Below are 19,353 nucleotides of genomic sequence, written 5' to 3'. Positions count from 1 at the left end.
TTGGTTTAAATATGTCTCTTTATTACAATATATCAGTATGAATCTCCCAAATGGGTCACAATACCAAATATGCAGTTACTCTTATAAATTAACAACTCAAATTAAGTATAATGAAACATGTCGTTCTATGTATACACAGCATTTCAGTTACCTGACACCACATCAAAAAGTACACTTGTATAAGACAGTATAGGCGTCTACAGATGTAGGATCTTAAGAACGCTACAGCAACAGGATTTGAACATTTAGTCCATAATGTTGCTTGAAGCTGGCCAAAAGTAGGCTACATGAAAAGTGCAATACTGTTAAATATAACCGTGTGTTAGTGCGGGTTTTCAGTACATTTATGTAAATCACAAAGCTCATCTGCAATTCCTGCGTTGCAGGAAAAACCTCAGCAACAAAAGAGTGACCAAATGAAGATCCTACATCTGTAGCTCTAACAATATTATGCAGGTTGAAGAAAATTATTCTGCTGTTCACTCAGACTCATAATCACAAACTCAAAATCACTCACAAGCATTCCATGCAACAAACTGAAATCAAACATTTGGTGGCAATCACCTCACTCAATCAACATCTTGCTGTGGAAAAGTATCAAGTTGTTATATGTCCACTCCGGCACAGTGAAAATCTCAAATGACATATTATTCCCCATAAAGTGCAGATAAAGTCTTGGAGAATGAAGGACTCCCAGTAGCCTATGCAGAACTACACCTGACTAATCGTCCCGTCCTCATGCGTGCCGATTCGCTGGAAGTCTCTCAAGGTCAAAGTTTGGCTGATCCCCACCTCAGCCGCTTCCCACCACTCCTCATCAACACCAACACCAACGCCACTGTCCTCTGGGGTCAGCTGATCCAGGACCTCATCGGCTTCAAAGCACCAGCCTGGCCAATCAGTCCTGGCGCTATCAGGGAAGGCGGGGCTAGAAGAGACAGGAAAAAAGCTTTTACAATGGAGATAAACTTGTTGGATTGCAAATAGCTTAGTCACAAGATTTGTTTCTGCTTTAGTCTACTTCCATGTTGTTCACTGGAATGTTTGGCGTGACATTAACAAAGGAGTTGGCTAAAGTGGACACCAATCTGGTGATCAGGCTAGATTGGTTATGATGACATGGTTGTCATGACATGAAACATGGTTACGGGTGGCATGTCATGGTTATGACAGTAAATGCAACTTCCAAGAATAACGATTTGAACATAGAGTGATCCTACACTACATGGTAATCAGCCCAGTAGGTAGAGTCATAAAATAACCCAGAATGAAACTGTTCCATAGTGGCCATCAGCCACCCACACCTATCTGACTGAGTCATTTCAATAGATGAATCTTCAAACTGATTAAGCATACTTTGAAGACGTTCTTTTCTTTTATATCCAACTGAGTTTTGATGTAAAACTCACCTGCTCTTCTTCTCCTCCTCCTCATCTCCGTCCACCCTCTCCTCTATCCATCCCTGACTGACACTGGGGGCCAGCCGTCTGACCAGCTCCACCTCTTCCCACTCAGTCTCTCTATCCCCTTCACTGGGCGACTGGGACGGAGTGGTGGAGAAACACGGAGAAGGAGGAAGAGCCCATGTTCTGAAGGTTGGAGATTTCCCCTTTCCCTCTCTTCTCCCTCCGTCCTTTCTTCTCTCCTTGGCCCGGTTCAAAATGCTCTCCAGAGGGGAGGGGTGCAAGTATGGATCCAACCCAGGAGGAGGAGAGTGGGCTATTCGTGCGTTGGAGGGCTTGGCTGAGGTCAGAAGAGAACTATATCCTTCTTGGAGGATGATATCTGGTATGGACACACTCCTCTGAGTCTTCAACTTAGGCCTTTTTGGGGAGTTTTCTTTTTCTTTAGAGATGTCTTTGGGCAGCTCTGGCTCAGGGAAACTGTGGGGCTCTGGGGAGAACTCTCTCTCTGAAGGCATGTCCCAGAACACCCCTCCGTTCATCTTTAAGGACCCCAGCTTGAGCACCAGGTGAGAGTCAGAGCTCTGTCCGGAGGAACCTGAGTTGTGTTGGTAGGAACCTCTGAGTTTCTGTTTGCAGTCTGAGTCAGAGTTGGAGGAAGAGTTTGTGTGTGGTTCAGACTGGGCCATCCCAGAGCTGTCAGACCCCCCAGACATCTGAAGGGTAGCAGTCTGCTCAGTGTTTATTGGTCTTCTCCTACGTAACCGTGGTGAATTCAACTTTCGAGAAAACCTCAATGATTCCGCTAAAGCCTCCTCCTCTCCTGATTGGGTGAGCCACAAGTTCCTCATGGCTTGTTGCTCCACTGACTGGGGGGCAGAATTCCTCCGTGTGGATGTGGCTCGTCCTCTCTGTGAGAGCAATCCTTGGGATTCCATTTGACTAATAGCAATAGAAACTTTTCGATTGTTTTCCCTGCATGGAGAAAGTGGGAAAGTGCTGGGTTGGTGTTGTGGGTAGTCTATGTCGTAGTCTATGTCAGGATATCCGCCTAGCAACAGGTTGTGTGGCCCGTTGGGTTTGGGTTGAAGTTGGAAGAATGATTGGTTATGAATGTCACTGAGCTTGCGTGGTTGTCCTGGCAACATTGCATCTTTATAGTCCACTGGTTCTGCCTCCGTTGCTATGGACACCAATGTTCCATTCACTGATTGGATGAGGAGGTCCTCAACAGGTTTCACCTCCAAAGAGGAAGTGATCTCTGCTTCTGATTGGTCAGGAGGCTGATCTACTGATTCCTCAATGGTCATCTTGGGCTCTGTAGGGGGTGTGGCTTGTTCCTGTAGCTGTAGGTCTCTCTGTTTGGTCTGCAGTCGTCTGCTGGCCTCTGTCTCTCTCAGGCCCTGCAGTGTTTCCTGTCAATGAATGGAAGAAAGAAAGAGGGATAAGAGGAGAGCATCAATATCACTGTATATTACACATTATGTACATCATTAATTCATTGATTTAATACTAAAGAGACCAAAAGGTAAATCATGTCATTACCACTTTAGTCAGTATTTTTCTGTCTGTTTACCTGTGCCTCGTGGATGGTGAAGACCCATGTAGAGCAGCTCTCTGGGCTGGAGGTGGAGAAGGTGTAGACATTCGCCGCACAACCCAGAACACTCACCTCCACCACCACAAACGAACCTGGGAGATGGAGAGAGGGGGGAGGAAGAGAGGGAGAGAGCGAGGGAGAGATAAAGAGAGAACTGTCATTTAAAACTCTACAAATGGTCTCTGTAGCAAGAGACAGAGCAACGTTTCATCTTTCCACTTCTGGGATATGTACTGTATGGTCAATGACTGTACTCACAGCCATCTTTGAGTGTGTCACAGCGTGTTCTATCCAGGGCCAGCGGGGGGCGAACTACCTTCAGTCTGTCTGCCTTCTTCTGGACCTTGGTCACCAGCAGCACGTCAGAGAAGAGCAGGGCTGTCACCTCCAGCTTCACCACACAACAGTCGCAACAAGCCCACAGAAACATGACATCTATATCTTACATGTTAATCATTTAGCAGATGCTCTTATTCAAAGCAACTTACAGTTAGTGCATTCATCTTAAGATAGCTATCACAGTCGTAGCAAGTACATTTTTCCTCAAAGTCGTTATCATCAGTACGTGCTAATGAGATGATAATATTAGGAAGAATCCTCTACATGGAAGTCAATGTTTCAATGGAACAGAGTGAGATTCTGTCACTCAACCTACCTTGTGATCCTTCCTTCCTCTGATCTTCAGAGTCTCCTCCAATAGCAGCTTGCGTATGATCCCAGGACCCACCCCTCTGACAGGGCACGTCAAATCAAAACTGCAGAACTCTCTGACATGCTGTGGATGACATCAACATTGACTACTCATCTGCGTCACACATTACAGTATCTATATCGTTTTTTAAGGTTGGTGTAGTTTCCTATCCTGTACTCTGTTCCTAGCTTTTTCTTCTCTCTTTCACCTTTTCGATTTCCTCATTCATCCCCTCCATCACGTCATATCCCTCTATCTTCTGGGCGGAAAGTAAGAGGGCCAGCTCATCATCCTTAAGCCTCAAGTAGTCATTGATGCTGTGCAGAAAGCCATTAACACAGGCCAACTGGAGGAGAGACAGAGGGAGAGAGGGAGAGAGAAAGATAGAGAGGGATAGAGTGTGTGGGTCAGAGAGATTTCCTTAATTTGCCTTTTCATCTATTACTAGTAGAGGCAATTAGCGGCTAGTAAGAAAATGGCGCTGGAACGCGTAACTTCCTTTTCTAATGAACATGAACAGCCTCAGGCCTGACAAACTGAATTAAAAGGCATTGATTTAAAAGGCCAGCTCTTCACTCACCATGCCCCTGAGTGTGTGCTGTGTGTGGGGAGCCTGGGTGGTCTTGAGGACAGCCTTCAGCAGCAGGGGGTACTTGGTGATCCTCTGGATGGGTTTGGCCTGCATATCTCCCAGACGCATCCGCTCACACTGGAGGTGTGCCTCCACCCACTATGGACACAGAGAAAAACATTATTTTGTGTCTTCTAGTAGAGGCTTTAGACCTTATACCCAAAGTTATGGCCTTGGTATAACTAATGTAAATGCACGGTTGTTACTGTGTATGAAAAAATATTGTTACATGGTACTGGACAAATTCAAAGGCTTGAAAAACTCATAATGGAGATTCTTTGAACAAGCTGTAAAAGTGCGTAGACAGCAAAAACAGCCAAAGACACGTTCTAATCTTTAAGAAGACAATGTGCAGGCTAGGCTCTCGGAGTCATTAGGTCAGGGCGTTGGTGTAACAAGTGTTTGGCCTTCAGGATATTACCAATAACAGAAGGCCTGGATATGGTGGTCATCAAAACCACTAGACCAATAACAGAAGGCCTGGATATGGTGATCATCAAAACCACTAGATCAATAACAGAAGAAGTTCTGCGGCTGCTATGACTCAATTCACTGATGTTCCAGACTGTGTTACCGTAATGAAGGGTAGTTTGGAGAACCATGTGTGTGACGCAGAGTGACTTTAGGGTGAGAGTGAAAGGGTGTGCATGCAACACGTAAACAAGAAGTGGGCTTGTGTATGAAGTGGTGTGTGTGGGTTTGTTTCTGTCTCCCATTCCATGTACCATAATACTGCTATTGGCAAGGACATTCTCACCTTTACTGTTAAGGCGAGTTCTACCAACAAAATACAACCTAGCTCTCTGGTACCCTGCAAACCATGATCCCTTCTGTGTTTTCCACCCTGAGGTAAACGTAAAGGAGTCTGTTGCACATGTTGTTAATGGTTTCTGTTTATACTGAGATTTGTACATTGCTAGACATGACCGTCTTGTTGACCTGGTGGCTACGGAGGTGAGACAAGTGGAGTCACCAACCGAACACATACACAAACATTCTCTTGTCAGAGAAGCCTGGTTTGATGTTGATGATCATGTGTTTTCTTGCCCGCCCGAATAAGCCAGATATTGTTGTTGTGGGGGAGGCCAGAGGGAGGGGCTGATTCTGGAGGTGGGCTGCTCATTGGACTACTACATGGAGCAGCTTAAATACCAGCCCCTCGTGTCACACCTGAACAGCCTCGTAACAGTGCATGCTTGCTACGGTGATATTGGGTAGTCTCTGTGTAACGGATGTGAAATGGCTAGCTAGTTAGCGGGTACGCGCTACTAGCGTTTCAATCAGTTACGTCACTTGCTCTGAAACCTAGAAGTAGTGTTGCACCTTGCTCTGCAAGGGCCGCGGCTTTTGTGGAGCGATGGGTAACGACGCTTCGTGGGTGTCAGTTGTTGATGTGTGCAGAGGGTCCCTGGTTCGCGCCCGAGGTCGGGGCGAGGGGACGTACTAAAGTTATACTGTTACATCTGCCATGTTCACAGGCTGACAGTACCTGGACTTCAGATAGCAGGCCTACATAAGACGAAGCTGATAGCGAGGTACTGCTCTGTGTCAGCAGTCAGGGGCAGCCTTGCTGTGTGAAGAAGAAGGTGCTATCTGTTTCCCTAGGTGTCCAAGTATCCTTGTCCTGAGATGTTTGTATGCATTATGATTTGTGGATTCAAATAAAGTATAAAACATTTGTTTGTGTGTGTTTGTGTGTGCGTGTGTTTAACTCACCATTAAGTAGGTGTGGAAGTGCAGGTTGGTGTCTGTCAGTTTGCTCGTAAACTCCACTGTGCTCTCCTCCTTACAACAGTAATGCAGATAGGTGGAGAAACGCTCAGGGAACTACAGACAGAGGGTGGGGATGGGATTAGACAAAGATTGCTGTAAACAAACATCTTTTAAACTCATGATCCGTGTTTCCATTCCTTCCTTTCACCCCCGTTTGACCCTTATACTTTCATCCCATATGTGAACCTGATACTAGATGTGATTGACAGTCAGTACTGTACCTGCAGGCATCCTGCCTCTAACCCCATGGGGTCAAAGGGCTTCCCCGTCCTGCGGACTTCCTGTAACATGGGATACATCACTTCCTGCCAGAAGAGCCGGTGGGCGCTGAGGATAGAGGGAAGGTTGGAGAAGAGGCTCTCAGGTGTCACCTGAAAAAGAGAGGGACAGGAAAAAGAGGGTGATGATACTGCTTTCTTGATTTTGAACCTACAATCTACCCCACACCTCTTGTCATTATGTGTTGAAGTTTGTGGTTGTCTAAAGTCAATAAAAATATATGATAGTTGTAGACCTTTTGTGATAAAAATAGATGGAGGGTAATTGTTTGACAAAGCTGCAGTGTCTAGCTGTAGAACTCTGCAGAACTCACTCCCCCACATTCTCAGATACTTTCCACATTCTCAGCAGGAATGATCTAACATTCTGTTATTGAGCTGAATGTTCCATCTGCCCTGGTGTGTTCTGTGTCAGATAAAGCAGATGTTCTCAGTGTGTTAGTATGTCAGCTCAGCAGTATGTACTGTATGTACAGTATGTTGTACTACAGCAGTCGGCTTCAACTAGGCCCAAGGGCCTGCCCTTGAACTGTATACTGGTTTCAAATTCAACCAAAGGTCAAAGTCATTCATTTTTATTTATTTATTTATTTATTTAACCTTTATTTAACCAGGTAGGCAAATTGAGAACACGTTCTCATTTACAATTGCGACCTGGCCAAGATAAAGCAAAGCAGTTCGACACATACAACAACACATAGTTACACATGGAGTAAAACAAACATATAGTCAATGATACAGTGAAAAAAAAATAAGTCTATATACAATGTGAGCAAGTGAGGTGAGATAAGGGAGGTGAAGGCAAGCAAATATATGTATAAATAAATAAAAATATAAAAAGGCCATGGTGGCGAAGTAAATACAACACAGCAAGTAAAATAAAACTAAAAACACTGGAATGGTTGGTTTGCAGTGGAAGAAAGCGCAAAGTAGAGACAGAGATAATGGGGTGCAAAGGAGCAAAATAAATAAATAAATACAGTAGGTAAAGAGGTAGTTGTTTGGGCTAAATTATAGATGGGCTATGTACAGGTGCAGTAATCTATGAGCTGCTCTGACAGCTGGTGCTTAAAGCTAGTGAGGGAGATAAGTGTTTCCAGTTTCAGAGATTTTTGTAGTTCGTTCCAGTCATTGGCAGCAGAGAACTGGAAGGAGAGGCGGCCAAAGGAAGAATTGGTTTTGGGGGTGACCAGAGAGATAAACCTGCTGGAGCGCGTGCTACAGGTAGGTGTTGCTATGGTGACCAGCGAGCTGAGATAAGGGGGGACTTTACCTAGCAGGGTCTTGTAGATGACCTGGAACCAGTGGGTTTGGCGACGAGTATGAAGCGAGGGCCAGCCAACGAGAGTGTACAGGTCGCAGTGGTGGGTAGTATATGGGGCTTTGGTGACAAAACGGATGGCACTGTGATAGACTGCATCCAATTTATTGAGTAGGGTTTTGGAGGCTATTTTGTAAATGACATCACCGAAGTCGAGGATTGGTAGGATGGTCAGTTTTACAAGGGTATGTTTGGCAGCATGAGTGAAGGATGCTTTGTTGCGGAATAGGAAGCCAATTCTAGATTTAACTTTGGATTGGAGATGTTTGATGTGAGTCTGGAAGGAGAGTTTACAGTCTAACCAGACACCTAGGTATTTGTAGTTGTCCACATATTCTAGGTCAGAGCCGTCCAGAGTAGTGATGTTGGACAGGCGGGCAGGTGCAGGCAGCGATCGGTTGAAGAGCATGCATTTAGTTTTACTTGTATTTAAGAGCAATTGGAGGCCACGGAAGGAGAGTTGTATGGCATTGAAGCTCGCCTGGAGGGTTGTTAACACAGTGTCAAAAGAAGGGCCAGAAGTATACAGAATAGTGTCGTCTGCGTAGAGGTGGATCAGAGAATCACCAGCAGCAAGAGCGACATCATTGATGTATGCAGAGAAGAGAGTCGGTCCAAGAATTGAACCCTGTGGCACCCCCATGGAGACTGCCAGAGGCCCGGACAACAGACCCTCCGATTTGACACACTGAACTCGATCAGAGAAGTAGTTGGTGAACCAGGCGAGGCAATCATTAGAGAAACCAAGGCTGTCGAGTCTGCCGATGAGGATGTGGTGATTGACAGAGTCAAAAGCCTTGGCCAGGTCAATGAATACGGCTGCACAGTATTGTTTCCTATCGATGGCGGTTAAGATATCGTTTATGACCTTGAGCGTGGCTGAGGTGCACCCATGACCAGCTCTGAAACCAGATTGCATAGCGGAGAAGGTATGGTGGGATTCGAAATGGTCGGTAATCTGTTTGTTGACTTGGCTTTCGAAGACCTTAGAAAGGCAGGGTAGGATAGATATAGGTCTGTAGCTGTTAGGGTCAAGAGTGTCCCCCCCTTTGAAGAGGGGGATAACCGCAGCTGCTTTCCAATCTTTGGGAATCTCAGACGACACGAAAGAGAGGTTGAAAAGGCTAGTAATAGGGGTGGCAACAATTTCAGCAGATAGTTTTAGAAAGAAAGGGTCCAGATTATCTAGCCCGGCTGATTTGTAAGGGTCCAGATTTTGCAGCTCTTTTAGAACATCAGCTGACTGTATTTGGGAGAAAGAGAAATGGGGAAGGCTTGGGCGAGTAGCAGAGGGGAGGGCAGTGCTGTTGTCCGGGGTAGGGGTAGCCAGGTGGAAAGCATGGCCAGCCGTAGAAAAATGCTTATTGAAATTCTCAATTATAGTGGATTTGTCGGTGGTGACAGTGTTTCCTATCTTCAGAGCAGTTGGAAGCTGGGAGGAGGTGTTCTTATTCTCCATGGACTTTACAGTGTCCCAGAACTTTTTTGAATTTGTGTTGCAGGAAGCAAATTTCTGCTTGAAAAAGCTAGCCTTGGCTTTTCTAACTGCCTGTGTATACTGGTTTCTAGCTTCCCTGAAAAGTTGCATATCAAAACACACACACCTGATCCCAGTCAGATCATGCAAGATCCAGCTCAAAAGCACATTCTTAGTTCATTGCAACACATCTATTTGAGTGGTCAGCCGGGAAACACAGACAGGCCCAAAGACCAGAGAGTGAGTTCTAGAGAAAATGTTCCCTACAGAAAACCCTGTGAATGAGAACCCAGCTCATATAGACTGACCTCTAAGAGGAATCCATGCTGGTGCAGGTTGGTAAGAGCTGCCATCACCAACTGGGAAACACAATGACACAAACAAACACGGGCATTGAAAAATGACATTGCAATAAAAGATGCTATACAGATAACAGTTACTATTATCATATTTCTATTATGAATAGTCACTGGTTGTTATGGACACATCACTGAAAGACATTGATACATTTTCAGTAATGAGAATCAGAATAATGAGAGCAGGGTGTCTGTCTGTCTTACATCAGTGACAACAGTGAGCTTGTTGATGTAGGTGAGCTCAGTGTGGAACAACTCCCACAGTGCCTCCTGTTGGTGCCTCTGGGTCTTACACATCATCTGATCAGAGAGGGAGCGGGAGAGGGAGAGGGAGAGGGAGAGGGAGAGGGAGAGGGAGAGGGAGAGGGAGAGGGAGAGGGAGCGGGAGCGGGAGAGGGAGAGGGAGAGGGAGGAAGGAAGGGAGGGAGGGAGAAAGAGATATGTTGTAAAAGGTAGGGAGAGAGAGAGGGGGTGGGAGAAAGAGATATGTTGTAAAAGGTAGGGAGAGAGAGAGGATGGGAGAAAGAGATATGTTGTAAAAAGGTAGAGAGAGAGAGAGGTGGTGGGAGAAAGAGATATGTTGTAAAAGGTAGGGAGAGAGAGAGGATGGGAGAAAGAGATATGTTGTAAAAGGTAGGGAGAGAGAGAGGATGGGAGAAAGAGATATGTTGTAAAAAGGTAGGGAGAGAGAGAGGTGGTGGGAGAAAGAGATATGTTGTAAAAGGTAGGAAGAGAGAGAGGATGGGAGAAAGAGATATGTTGTAAAAAGGTAGGGAGAGAGAGAGGGGGTGGGAGAAAGATATATGTTATATAAGGTAGGGAGAGAGGGGGGGGGGTGGGAGAAAGAGATATGTTGTAAAAGTAGGGGGAGAGAGAGGGGGTGGGAGAAAGAGATATGTTGTAAAAGGTAAGGAGAGAGATAGGGGGTGGGAGAAAGAGATATGTTGTAAATGGTAGGTAGAGAGAGAGGGGGTGGGAGAAAGATATATGTTATATAAGGTAGGGAGAGAGAGGGGGGGTGGGAGAAAGAGATATGTTGTAAAAGTAGGGGGAGAGAGAGGGGGTGGGAGAAAGAGATATGTTGTAAAAGGTAAGGAGAGAGATAGGGGGTGGGAGAAAGAGATATGTTGTAAATGGTAGGTAGAGAGAGAGGGGGTGGGAGAAAGGATATATGTTGTAAAAGTAGGGGGAGAGAGAGGGGGTGGAAGAAAGAGATATGTTGTAAAAGGGTAGGGAAAGAGAGAGGGTGGGAGAAAGAGATATGTTGTAAATGGTAGGTAGAGAGAGAGGGGGTGGGAGAAGGATATATGTTGTAAAAGGGTAGGGAGAGAGAGAGAGGGTGGGAGAAAGAGATATGTTGTAAATGGTAGGTAGAGAGAGAGGGGGTGGAAGAAAGAGATATGTTGTAAAAGGGTAGGGAAAGAGAGAGGGTGGGAGAAAGAGATATGTTGTAAATGGTAGGTAGAGAGAGGGGGGGTGGGAGAAGGATATATGTTGTAAAAGGGTAGGGAGAGAGAGAGAGGGTGGGAGAAAGAGATATGTTGTAAAAGGGAGGGAAAGAGAGGGGGGTGGGAGAAAGAGATATGTTGTAAAAGGTAAGGAGAGAGAGAGGGGGTGGGAGAAAGAGATATGTTGTAAAAGGTAAGGAGAGAGAGGGGGGGTGGGAGAAAGAGATATGTTGTAAAAGGTAGGGAGAGAGGGGGGGGGGGTGGGAGAAAGAGATATGTTGTAAAAGGTAGGGAGAGAGAAAGGGGGTGGGAGAAAGAGATATGTTGTAAAAGGTAGGGAGAGAGAGAGGGGGAGGGAGAAAGAGATATGTTGTAAAAGGGAGGGAAAGAGAGGGGGGTGGGAGAAAGATATATGTTATATAAGGTAGGGAGAGAGAGAGGGTGGGAGAAAGAGATATGTTGTAAAAGGTAGGGAGAGAGAGAGGGTGGGAGAAAGAGATATGTTGTAAAAGGTAGGGAGAGAGAGAGAGGGTGGGAGAAAGAGATATGTTGTAAAAGGTAGGGAGAGAGAGAGGGTGGGAGAAAGAGATATGTTGTAAAAGGTAGGGAGAGAGAGAGAGAGTGGGAGAAAGAGATATGTTGTAAAAGGTAGGGAGAGAGAGGGGGTGGGAGAAAGAGATATGTTGTAAAAGGCAGGGAGAGAGAGAGGGGGTGGGAGAAAGAGATATGTTGTAAAAGGCAGGGAGAGATCATTCATATTAACTAGATGACATGCCCATCATGACATGTATTTATCAGTAGGTAGATCTGGTTACCAAGTGATTGTGTACTATGTCAGTCCAGTTGTTCTCCAGTGTGGCTCCTGTCCCCTCCTCCCCCCAGCTCCAGTTCAGACACACTGGTACTGGGAACGCCTCCAGAGTCCGCTTCAGAGCATCCAACTGCCCTGCACCCTGACAGAGAGAAAGAGAGAGGGGGAGAGATAATATATATATTATATATATATATATATATATACACACACACACACATATATATACACATATACATATATTCCACCAGAGTTATCATCAAAATTCGTTAGAAATGGGCCCATAGCAGATATGCTTGAGTGAACAATTGTAGTGTGCATTTGTGGAACTCTTATTTTCAGCAAGTATGTGGACAGTGCCACTGGCTGTGCATGTCTGTGCATGTGCGTGTCAGGGTGTATTCATGTCTGTGCATGTGCGTGTCAGGGTGTATTCATGTCTGTGCATGTGCGTGTCAGGGTGTATTCATGTCTGTGCATGTGCGTGTCAGGGTGTATTCATGTGTGTAGAGGACGAGTTAAGTGCGTGGGAGGAAAGTACCTCAGGCATGGGGCTCTTTTCAGTCGCTCCCTGGCTGAACAGAACCTGTCTCAGTGCTGCTCGGGGTTTGAAACTTCCAGACGCTCCCTTACTCACCGTGGTATAGTCTGCCACCACTTTCTGCTTCAGCTTCCTCTGAAAATGATGGTGAATATAATGTAAATATACAGTATGTGTCTGCTGTGGTAGCCTGCATATTAGGAAGTACACATAGCCTTCTGGTGGGCTGGGTGAAGTTTCTACCACTTGGCTTCAGGACGTAGATTAAGTGTCATGGGGGCCTCAAGTTTAGGGATGATTTCAAACTGATCCTGCATCTACAGACAGAAGCTGAAGTTCATAACCCTCACATGGTATCCCACAGTATTGAATCTGCGTCTGTCTGCTGACACCCTGTGGTTGGTAGCTGTCTCTGCAGCCAGAGTTAGTCCATCTGTCACGCCCGCCTCTCTCTCCACCTCCCTCTGTCTCTCCCCCTCTCCTCCATTCCTCCACTGCTCCACCACTTCCTCTGGCTGAGTCACATCACCTCCCCTTCCTTCGTTGAAAGAGGTTGTTGCTTTTGAGGAAAGGCTGAAGAGATAAGAGAGCATAAACACAATGTTGACCTACTGCTTGGGGCCTACAGAGAGAGAGAGATGGAGGGAGAGAAGCAGAGGGAGAGACACAGAGGGAAAGAGGGAGGAAGAGATGCAGAGGGAGAGGAGGGAGAGACGCAGAGGAAGAGATGGAGGGCGAAAAGCAGAGATGGAGCGAGGGTGGTAGTAGAAAGGAGACTAGGCAGAGCATGGGATTACTATGTAGTTCATTTAAAAGAGAATGTATTCTTAATGATTGACCTGGTTAATAAAGGTTAGATACTTAAATGAACAAGGAACCAAAAGGGGGAAGTCCAATGAGGGGAAATTAAACTTGAGGAACTAAGAAGGACAGAGGAACTTACATTTCTAACAAAACACACACATCGATACCTCCCATTTAGCATGAGCGCAGTAAATAAAACCAAGACATGGGCTGCAGAATGTAAACCGCTACAGGCCATTGAAACACAATGTAGTGACAACGTATTGCGACCTTAATACCACTTTGTTTCTGCCTCAGTCAAGCTGTTATGATCTTGCCAAAAATCTATAATGATGATGACAATGATTACCTCAATGCAATGATGAATGCATTGTCAAGTACGCAGGCTAGCAGTAAGGTGGAAATAACAGAGATGACAGGAATAGCCTCAGTGAAACAAGGTGAAGAACTCTAGACAATCTGACACTGGTCGAGTCACACAGGGCTCTCAGCTTTAGTTACAATATGACCAAGGTGAAACCTCAAAAACAACTTCACCTTACACAAATTCACACATACCTGACCCTCACCCAAATACATCAACTACAGCATGTCCTCTAAGGGCTTTGGGTTACACAGCAAAAATGTACCTTGAGTTCCCAGCCATACATCTATCACACCAAAGACAACCTACAGTAATCTAGAGCAGGGCTTCCCAAACTGGGTCCTGGGGCCCTCCCTGGGTGCATGTCTTGGTTTTTACGCTAGCACTACACAGCTGATTCAAATAACCAACTCATCCTCAGCTGTGTAGTACTAGGGAAAAAAACAAAACATGCATCGGGTGGGCAGGAGCGTGTTTGGGAAACTTCCAATCTAGAGCTTTAAAGCAGTGAATAATACACACATGATACGAGATACGCTCTCTGAAAGTATGCAGTGTGTGTGTAACTAGTCTCTCACACATACAAACACAATCCACGCCACAATGCCTAACATCAAAACGCCTGCTCCATGACAACAGTGATTTAATCACAGATACTCATGACTGACCCACTCTGCCCATTCATCGCCATTTACCCATTGTTGTCTTAGCTCTCCTGATCAAAACCTGTGATTGCTTTATGCCTCTCTCTAATGTCAATATGCCTTGTATACTGCTGTCCTGGCTAGTTCTTATTGTTTTATTTCACTGTCGAGCCCTCAGTCCTGCACAACATGCCTTAGATAGCTCTTTTGTCCCACCCCACACCCATGCAGAGACCTCACCTGGCTTAACTGGTGGCTCCAGAAACGAAACCTCTCTCATCGTCACTCAACGCCTAGGTTTACCTCCACTGTACTCACATCCTACCATACCATTGTCTGTACATTATGCCCTGAATCTATTCTACCACACCCAGAAATCTGCTCCTTTTATTCTCTGTCCCCAGCGCACTACACTAGACTATCCTACTTCTCCTCTGTTCCTCTGGTGATGTAGAGGTTAACCCAGGCCCTGTAGCCTCCAGTTCCACTCCTATTCCCCAGGCGCTCTCATTTGTTGACTTCTGTAACCGTAAAAGCCTTGGTTACATGCATGTTAACATCAGAAGCCTCCTCCCTAAGTTTGTTTTATTCACTGCTTTAGCACACTCCGCCAACCCTGATGTCTAGCCGTGTCTGAATCCTGGCTTAGGAAGGCCACCAAAAACCAACTACAACATTTTCCGCCAAGATAGAACTGCCAAAGGGGGAGGAGTTGCAATCTACTGCAGAGATAGCCTGCAGAGTTCTGTCATGCTATCCATGCTATTCTGTCATGCTATCCAAACAGTTCGAGTTTCTACTTTTAAAAATCCCCCTTTCCAGAAATAAGTCTCTCACTGTTGCCGCTTGTTACAGACCCCCCTCAGCCCCCAGCTGTGCCCTGAACACCATATGTGAATTAATTACCCCCCATTTATCTTCAGAGTTTGTACTGTTAGGTGACCTACACTGGGATATGCTTAACACCCCGGCCACCCCACAATCTAAGCTAGATGCCCTCAATCTCACACAAATTATCAAGGAACCTACCATGTACAACCCTAAATCCGTAAACACGGGCACCCTCAAAGATATCATCCTGACCAACCTGCCCTCTAAATACACCTCTGCTGTCTTCAACCATGATCTCAGGGATCACTGCCTCCTTGCCTGCGTCTGTAATGGGTCTGCGGTCAAACGACCACCCCTCATCACTGTCAAACGCTCCCTAAAACACTTCAGCGAGCAGGCATTATTGACCTCATTCCGTCAGTAGAGGATGCCTGGTTATTCTTTAAAAGTGCTTTCCTCACAATCTTAAATAAGCATGCCCCATTCAATTCTTTTAAAACTGAGAACAGATATAGCCCTTGGTTTCACTCCAGACTTGACTGCCCTTGACCAGCACAAAAACATCCTGTGGCGTACTGCATTAACCTCGAATAGCCGCTGCAATATGCAACTTTTCAGGGAAGTTAGGAACCAATATACACAGGCAGTCAGGAAAGCAAAGGCTAGCTTTTTCAAACAGAAATTTGCATCCTGCAGCACAAACTCAAAAAAGTTCTGGGACACTGTAAAGTCCATGGAGAATAAGAGCACCTCCTCCCAGCTGCCCACTGCACTGAGGCTAGGAAACACTGTCACCACCAATAAATATACGATAATCGAGAATTTCAATAAGCATTTTTCTACGGCTGGCCATGCTTTCCACCTGGCTACCCCACAGCAACTTGCCCAAGCCTCCCCCATTTCTCCTTCAACCAAATTCCATGTGTAACTCTGTGTCGTTGTTTGTGTCGCACTGCTTTGCTTTATCTTGGCCAGGTCGCAGTTGTAAATTAGAACTTGTTCTCAACTAGCTTTCCTGGTTAAATAAAGGTTAAATAAAAAAAATATTTAAAAAACACAGTCCAAAGAAGGGCCCGACGTATACAGAATGGTGTCGTCTGCGTAGAGGTGGATCAGGGAATCACCCGCAGCAAGAGCGACATCATTGACGTATACAGAGAAAAGAGTCGGCCTGAGAATTGAACCCTGTGGCACCCCCATAGAGACTGCCAGAGGTCCAGACAACAGGCCCTCTGATTTGACACACTGAACTCTATCAGAGAAGTAGTTGGTGAACCAGGCGAGGCAGTGAACCAGGCGAGGCAGATAATTTTAAAAGAGGGTCCAGATTGTCTAGCCCTCCTGATTTGTAGGGGTCCAGATTTTACTCTGGACGGTTCTGACCTAGAATATGTGGATAACTACAAATACCTAGTTGTCTGGCTAGACTATAAACTCTCCTTCCAGACTCACATTAAGCATCTCCGATCGCTGCCTGCACCTGCCCGCCTGTCCAACATCACTACTCTGGACGGCTCTGACTTAGAATATGTGGACAACTACAAATACCTAGGTGTCTGGTTAGACTGTAAACTCTCCTTCCAGACTCACATCAAACATCTCCAATCCAAAGTTAAATCTAGAATTGGCTTCCTATTCCGCAACAAAGCATCCTTCACTCATGCTGCCAAACATACCCTTGTAAAACTGACCATCCTACCAATCCTCGACTTCGGTGATGTCATTTACAAAATAGCCTCCAAAACCCTACTCAATAAATTGGATGCAGTCTATCACAGTGCCATCCGTTTTGTCACCAAAGCCCCATATACTACCCACCACTGCGACCTGTACACTCTCGTTGGCTGGCCCTCGCTTCATACTCGTCGCCAAACCCACTGGTTCCAGGTCATCTACAAGACCCTGCTAGGTAAAGTCCCCCCTTATCTCAGCTCACTGGTCACCATAGCAACACCTACCTGTAGCACGCGCTCCAGCAGGTTTATCTCTCTGGTCACCCCCAAAACCAATTCTTCCTTTGGCCGCCTCTCCTTCCAGTTCTCTGCTGCCAATGACTGGAACGAACTACAAAAATCTCTGAAACTGGAAACACTTATCTCCCTCACTAGCTTTAAGCACCAGCTGTCAGAGCAGCTCATAGATTACTACACCTGTACATAGCCCATCTATAATTTAGCCCAAACAACTACCTCTTTACCTACTGTATTTATTTATTTATTTTGCTCCTTTGCACCCCATTATTTCTGTCTCTACTTTGCGCTTTCTTCCACTGCAAACCAACCATTCCAGTGTTTTTAGTTTTTATTTTACTTGCTGTGTTGTATTTACTTCGCCACCATGGCCTTTTTATATTTTTATTTATTTATACATATATTTGTTTGCCTTCACCTCCCTTATCTCACCTCACTTGCTCACATTGTATATAGACTTATTTTTTTTTTCACTGTATCATTGACTATATGTTTGTTTTACTCCATGTGTAACTATGTGTTGTTGTATGTGTCGAACTGCTTTGCTTTATCTTGGCCAGGTCGCAATTGTAAATGAGAACGTGTTCTCAATTTGCCTACCTGGTTAAATAAAGGTTAAATAAATAAATAAATAAAAAAATAAAAAAATAAAATAAATAAATCTCCAATCCAAAATGAAATCTAGAATCGGCTTCCATTTCGCAACAAAGCCTCCTTCACTCATGCTGCCAAACATACCTTCGTAAAACTGACTATCCTACCGATCCTCGACTTCGGCAATTTCATTTACAAAATAGCCTCCAACACTACTCAGCAAATTGGATGCAGTCTATCACAGTGCCATCCATTTTGTCACCAAAGCCCCATATACTACCCACCACTGAAACCTGTATACTCTCGTTGGCTGGCCCTCGCTTCATACTCGTCGCCAGACCCACTGACTCCAGGTCATCTATAAGTCTATGCTAGGTAACGCTCCGCCTTATCTCAGCTCACTGGTCACAGCAGGTATATTTCACTGGTCATCCCCAAAGCCAACTCCCCCCTTGGCCGCCTTTCCTTCCAGTTCTCTGCTGCCAGTGACCGGAACAAACTGCAAAATTCACTGAAGCAGGAGACTCTTATTTCCCTCAGTAACTTTAAACATCAGCTATCTGAGCAGCTAACCGATCGCTGCAGCTGTACATAGTCTATCTGTAAATAGCCCACCCAATCTACCTACCTCATCCCCATATTGTTTTTATTTACTTTCTGCTCTTTTGCACACCATTATCTCTACTTGCACATCATCATCTGCTCATCTATCACTCCAGTGTTAATTTGCTAAACTGTAATTACTTCGCTACTATGGCCTATTTATTGCCTTACCTCCCTAATCTTACTACATTTGCACACACTGTATGTAGATTTTTCTATTGTGTTATTGACTGTACGTTTGGTTATCCCATGTGTAACTCTGTGTTGTTTGTGTCGCACTGCTTTGCTTTATCTTGGCCAGGTTGCAGTTGTAAATGAGAACTTGTTCTCAACTGGCCTACCTGGTTAAATAAAGGTGAAATATATATATATATTTTTAACTATGTTAACCACCTGTTTACATCCACTATATCTCACTAGTAAAAATCCATTAATGCTGGTGACTTCAAGTATCATTGAAACACAATCGTCTTTTTGGGTTGACACCTGTTGGTCTGTGTTAGTTCTGAGGGGAACCTCAAATCAACACACAGCATAAAACTAACACATTACAACACAATATAAGTATACTGATTATTATACAAAGAAGAAACGTCAGATTGTCAAGGCATTGATTAAGTATAATAATAAAAGATACCATATCCCAGATAGTGCCTTCACAAGTCTACTTCTACGGTAATCAAATAGTAAGTAAGTCAAATTAATTACCTGGCTTTGGTTGGATCCATCTTGATTCAGACAGTCATCTTTCTTTTCTGTTGGCTCTCTCACTATTTCTCTCTTTGATTCAGTCCCTCCCTATCCTGCCTCCTTCCCTCCCTTTCTCTTGCACCCCTGCCCTCTAACTGGCCTGACGAGAACAACTGGATTCCTAAAATAACTAATCTGCTCTACGGCCTAGTTAATGTGTAGCAGTGGTGTTTGTTACGAGGGTGGCGCTGATTCATTTCTTCTGACTAGATGGTTTGTGTTGTTTCATGTCGATCAGTGATATCGATCATTCTGAGGAGGTAATAGTTCTACAGGAAGTGATCATGTCCTCTAAAACCTGTCTGAGGAGCCTCTACCTAGAGAGACGTGAAGAGCACCGCTTATAAGGGTTTTAAAACAGAGTGAGACATAGAATGGTAGTTGACTGAGGAATGAGGTGATTGAAAAAAAGGATAAATGTCAAATGACAGACAGATCAGCAGACATGTAGAGAGGACGTGGG

At 45.0% G+C, this 19,353-nt stretch overlaps 1 protein-coding gene across 1 annotated transcript; it reads right to left on the bottom strand.

Annotated features, from left to right (window-relative positions):
* plekhg6 (pleckstrin homology domain containing, family G (with RhoGef domain) member 6) lies at nucleotides 1–18,934 on the bottom strand. Its single transcript, XM_071396681.1, has 15 exons — nucleotides 18,849–18,934; nucleotides 12,681–12,903; nucleotides 12,331–12,465; nucleotides 11,794–11,931; nucleotides 9,735–9,830; nucleotides 9,483–9,533; nucleotides 6,320–6,469; nucleotides 6,042–6,152; nucleotides 4,275–4,424; nucleotides 3,903–4,040; nucleotides 3,659–3,778; nucleotides 3,262–3,394; nucleotides 2,980–3,095; nucleotides 1,410–2,818; nucleotides 1–928 (listed from the first exon to the last, which is right to left on the bottom strand). Exons 1-15 carry the CDS (start codon nucleotides 18,866–18,868, stop codon nucleotides 712–714), a joined length of 3,207 nt encoding a protein of 1,068 aa, XP_071252782.1. The 5' UTR covers nucleotides 18,869–18,934; the 3' UTR covers nucleotides 1–711.
* Between the last annotated feature and the right edge of the window lie 419 nt (nucleotides 18,935–19,353).

Source organism: Salvelinus alpinus, chromosome 4, assembly GCF_045679555.1.
Source record: "Salvelinus alpinus chromosome 4, SLU_Salpinus.1, whole genome shotgun sequence".
Taxonomy (NCBI): domain Eukaryota; kingdom Metazoa; phylum Chordata; class Actinopteri; order Salmoniformes; family Salmonidae; genus Salvelinus; species Salvelinus alpinus.
The sequence above is the reverse complement of the archived record's forward strand: the minus strand, read 5'-3'. Positions and strand labels throughout refer to the sequence as shown.

Bases quoted from the DNA above. Each gene is read 5' to 3' on its own strand.
- plekhg6 (XM_071396681.1), bottom strand. From the start codon at position 18,868: ATGGATCCAACCAAAGCCAG. The intron at 12,466-12,680 runs GTGAGGGTTATG...CATCATTTTCAG, and splicing joins TCAATACTGTGGGATACCAT to AGGAAGCTGAAGCAGAAAGT. The intron at 3,779-3,902 runs GTGAAAGAGAGA...TGTCATCCACAG, and splicing joins TGAATGAGGAAATCGAAAAG to CATGTCAGAGAGTTCTGCAG.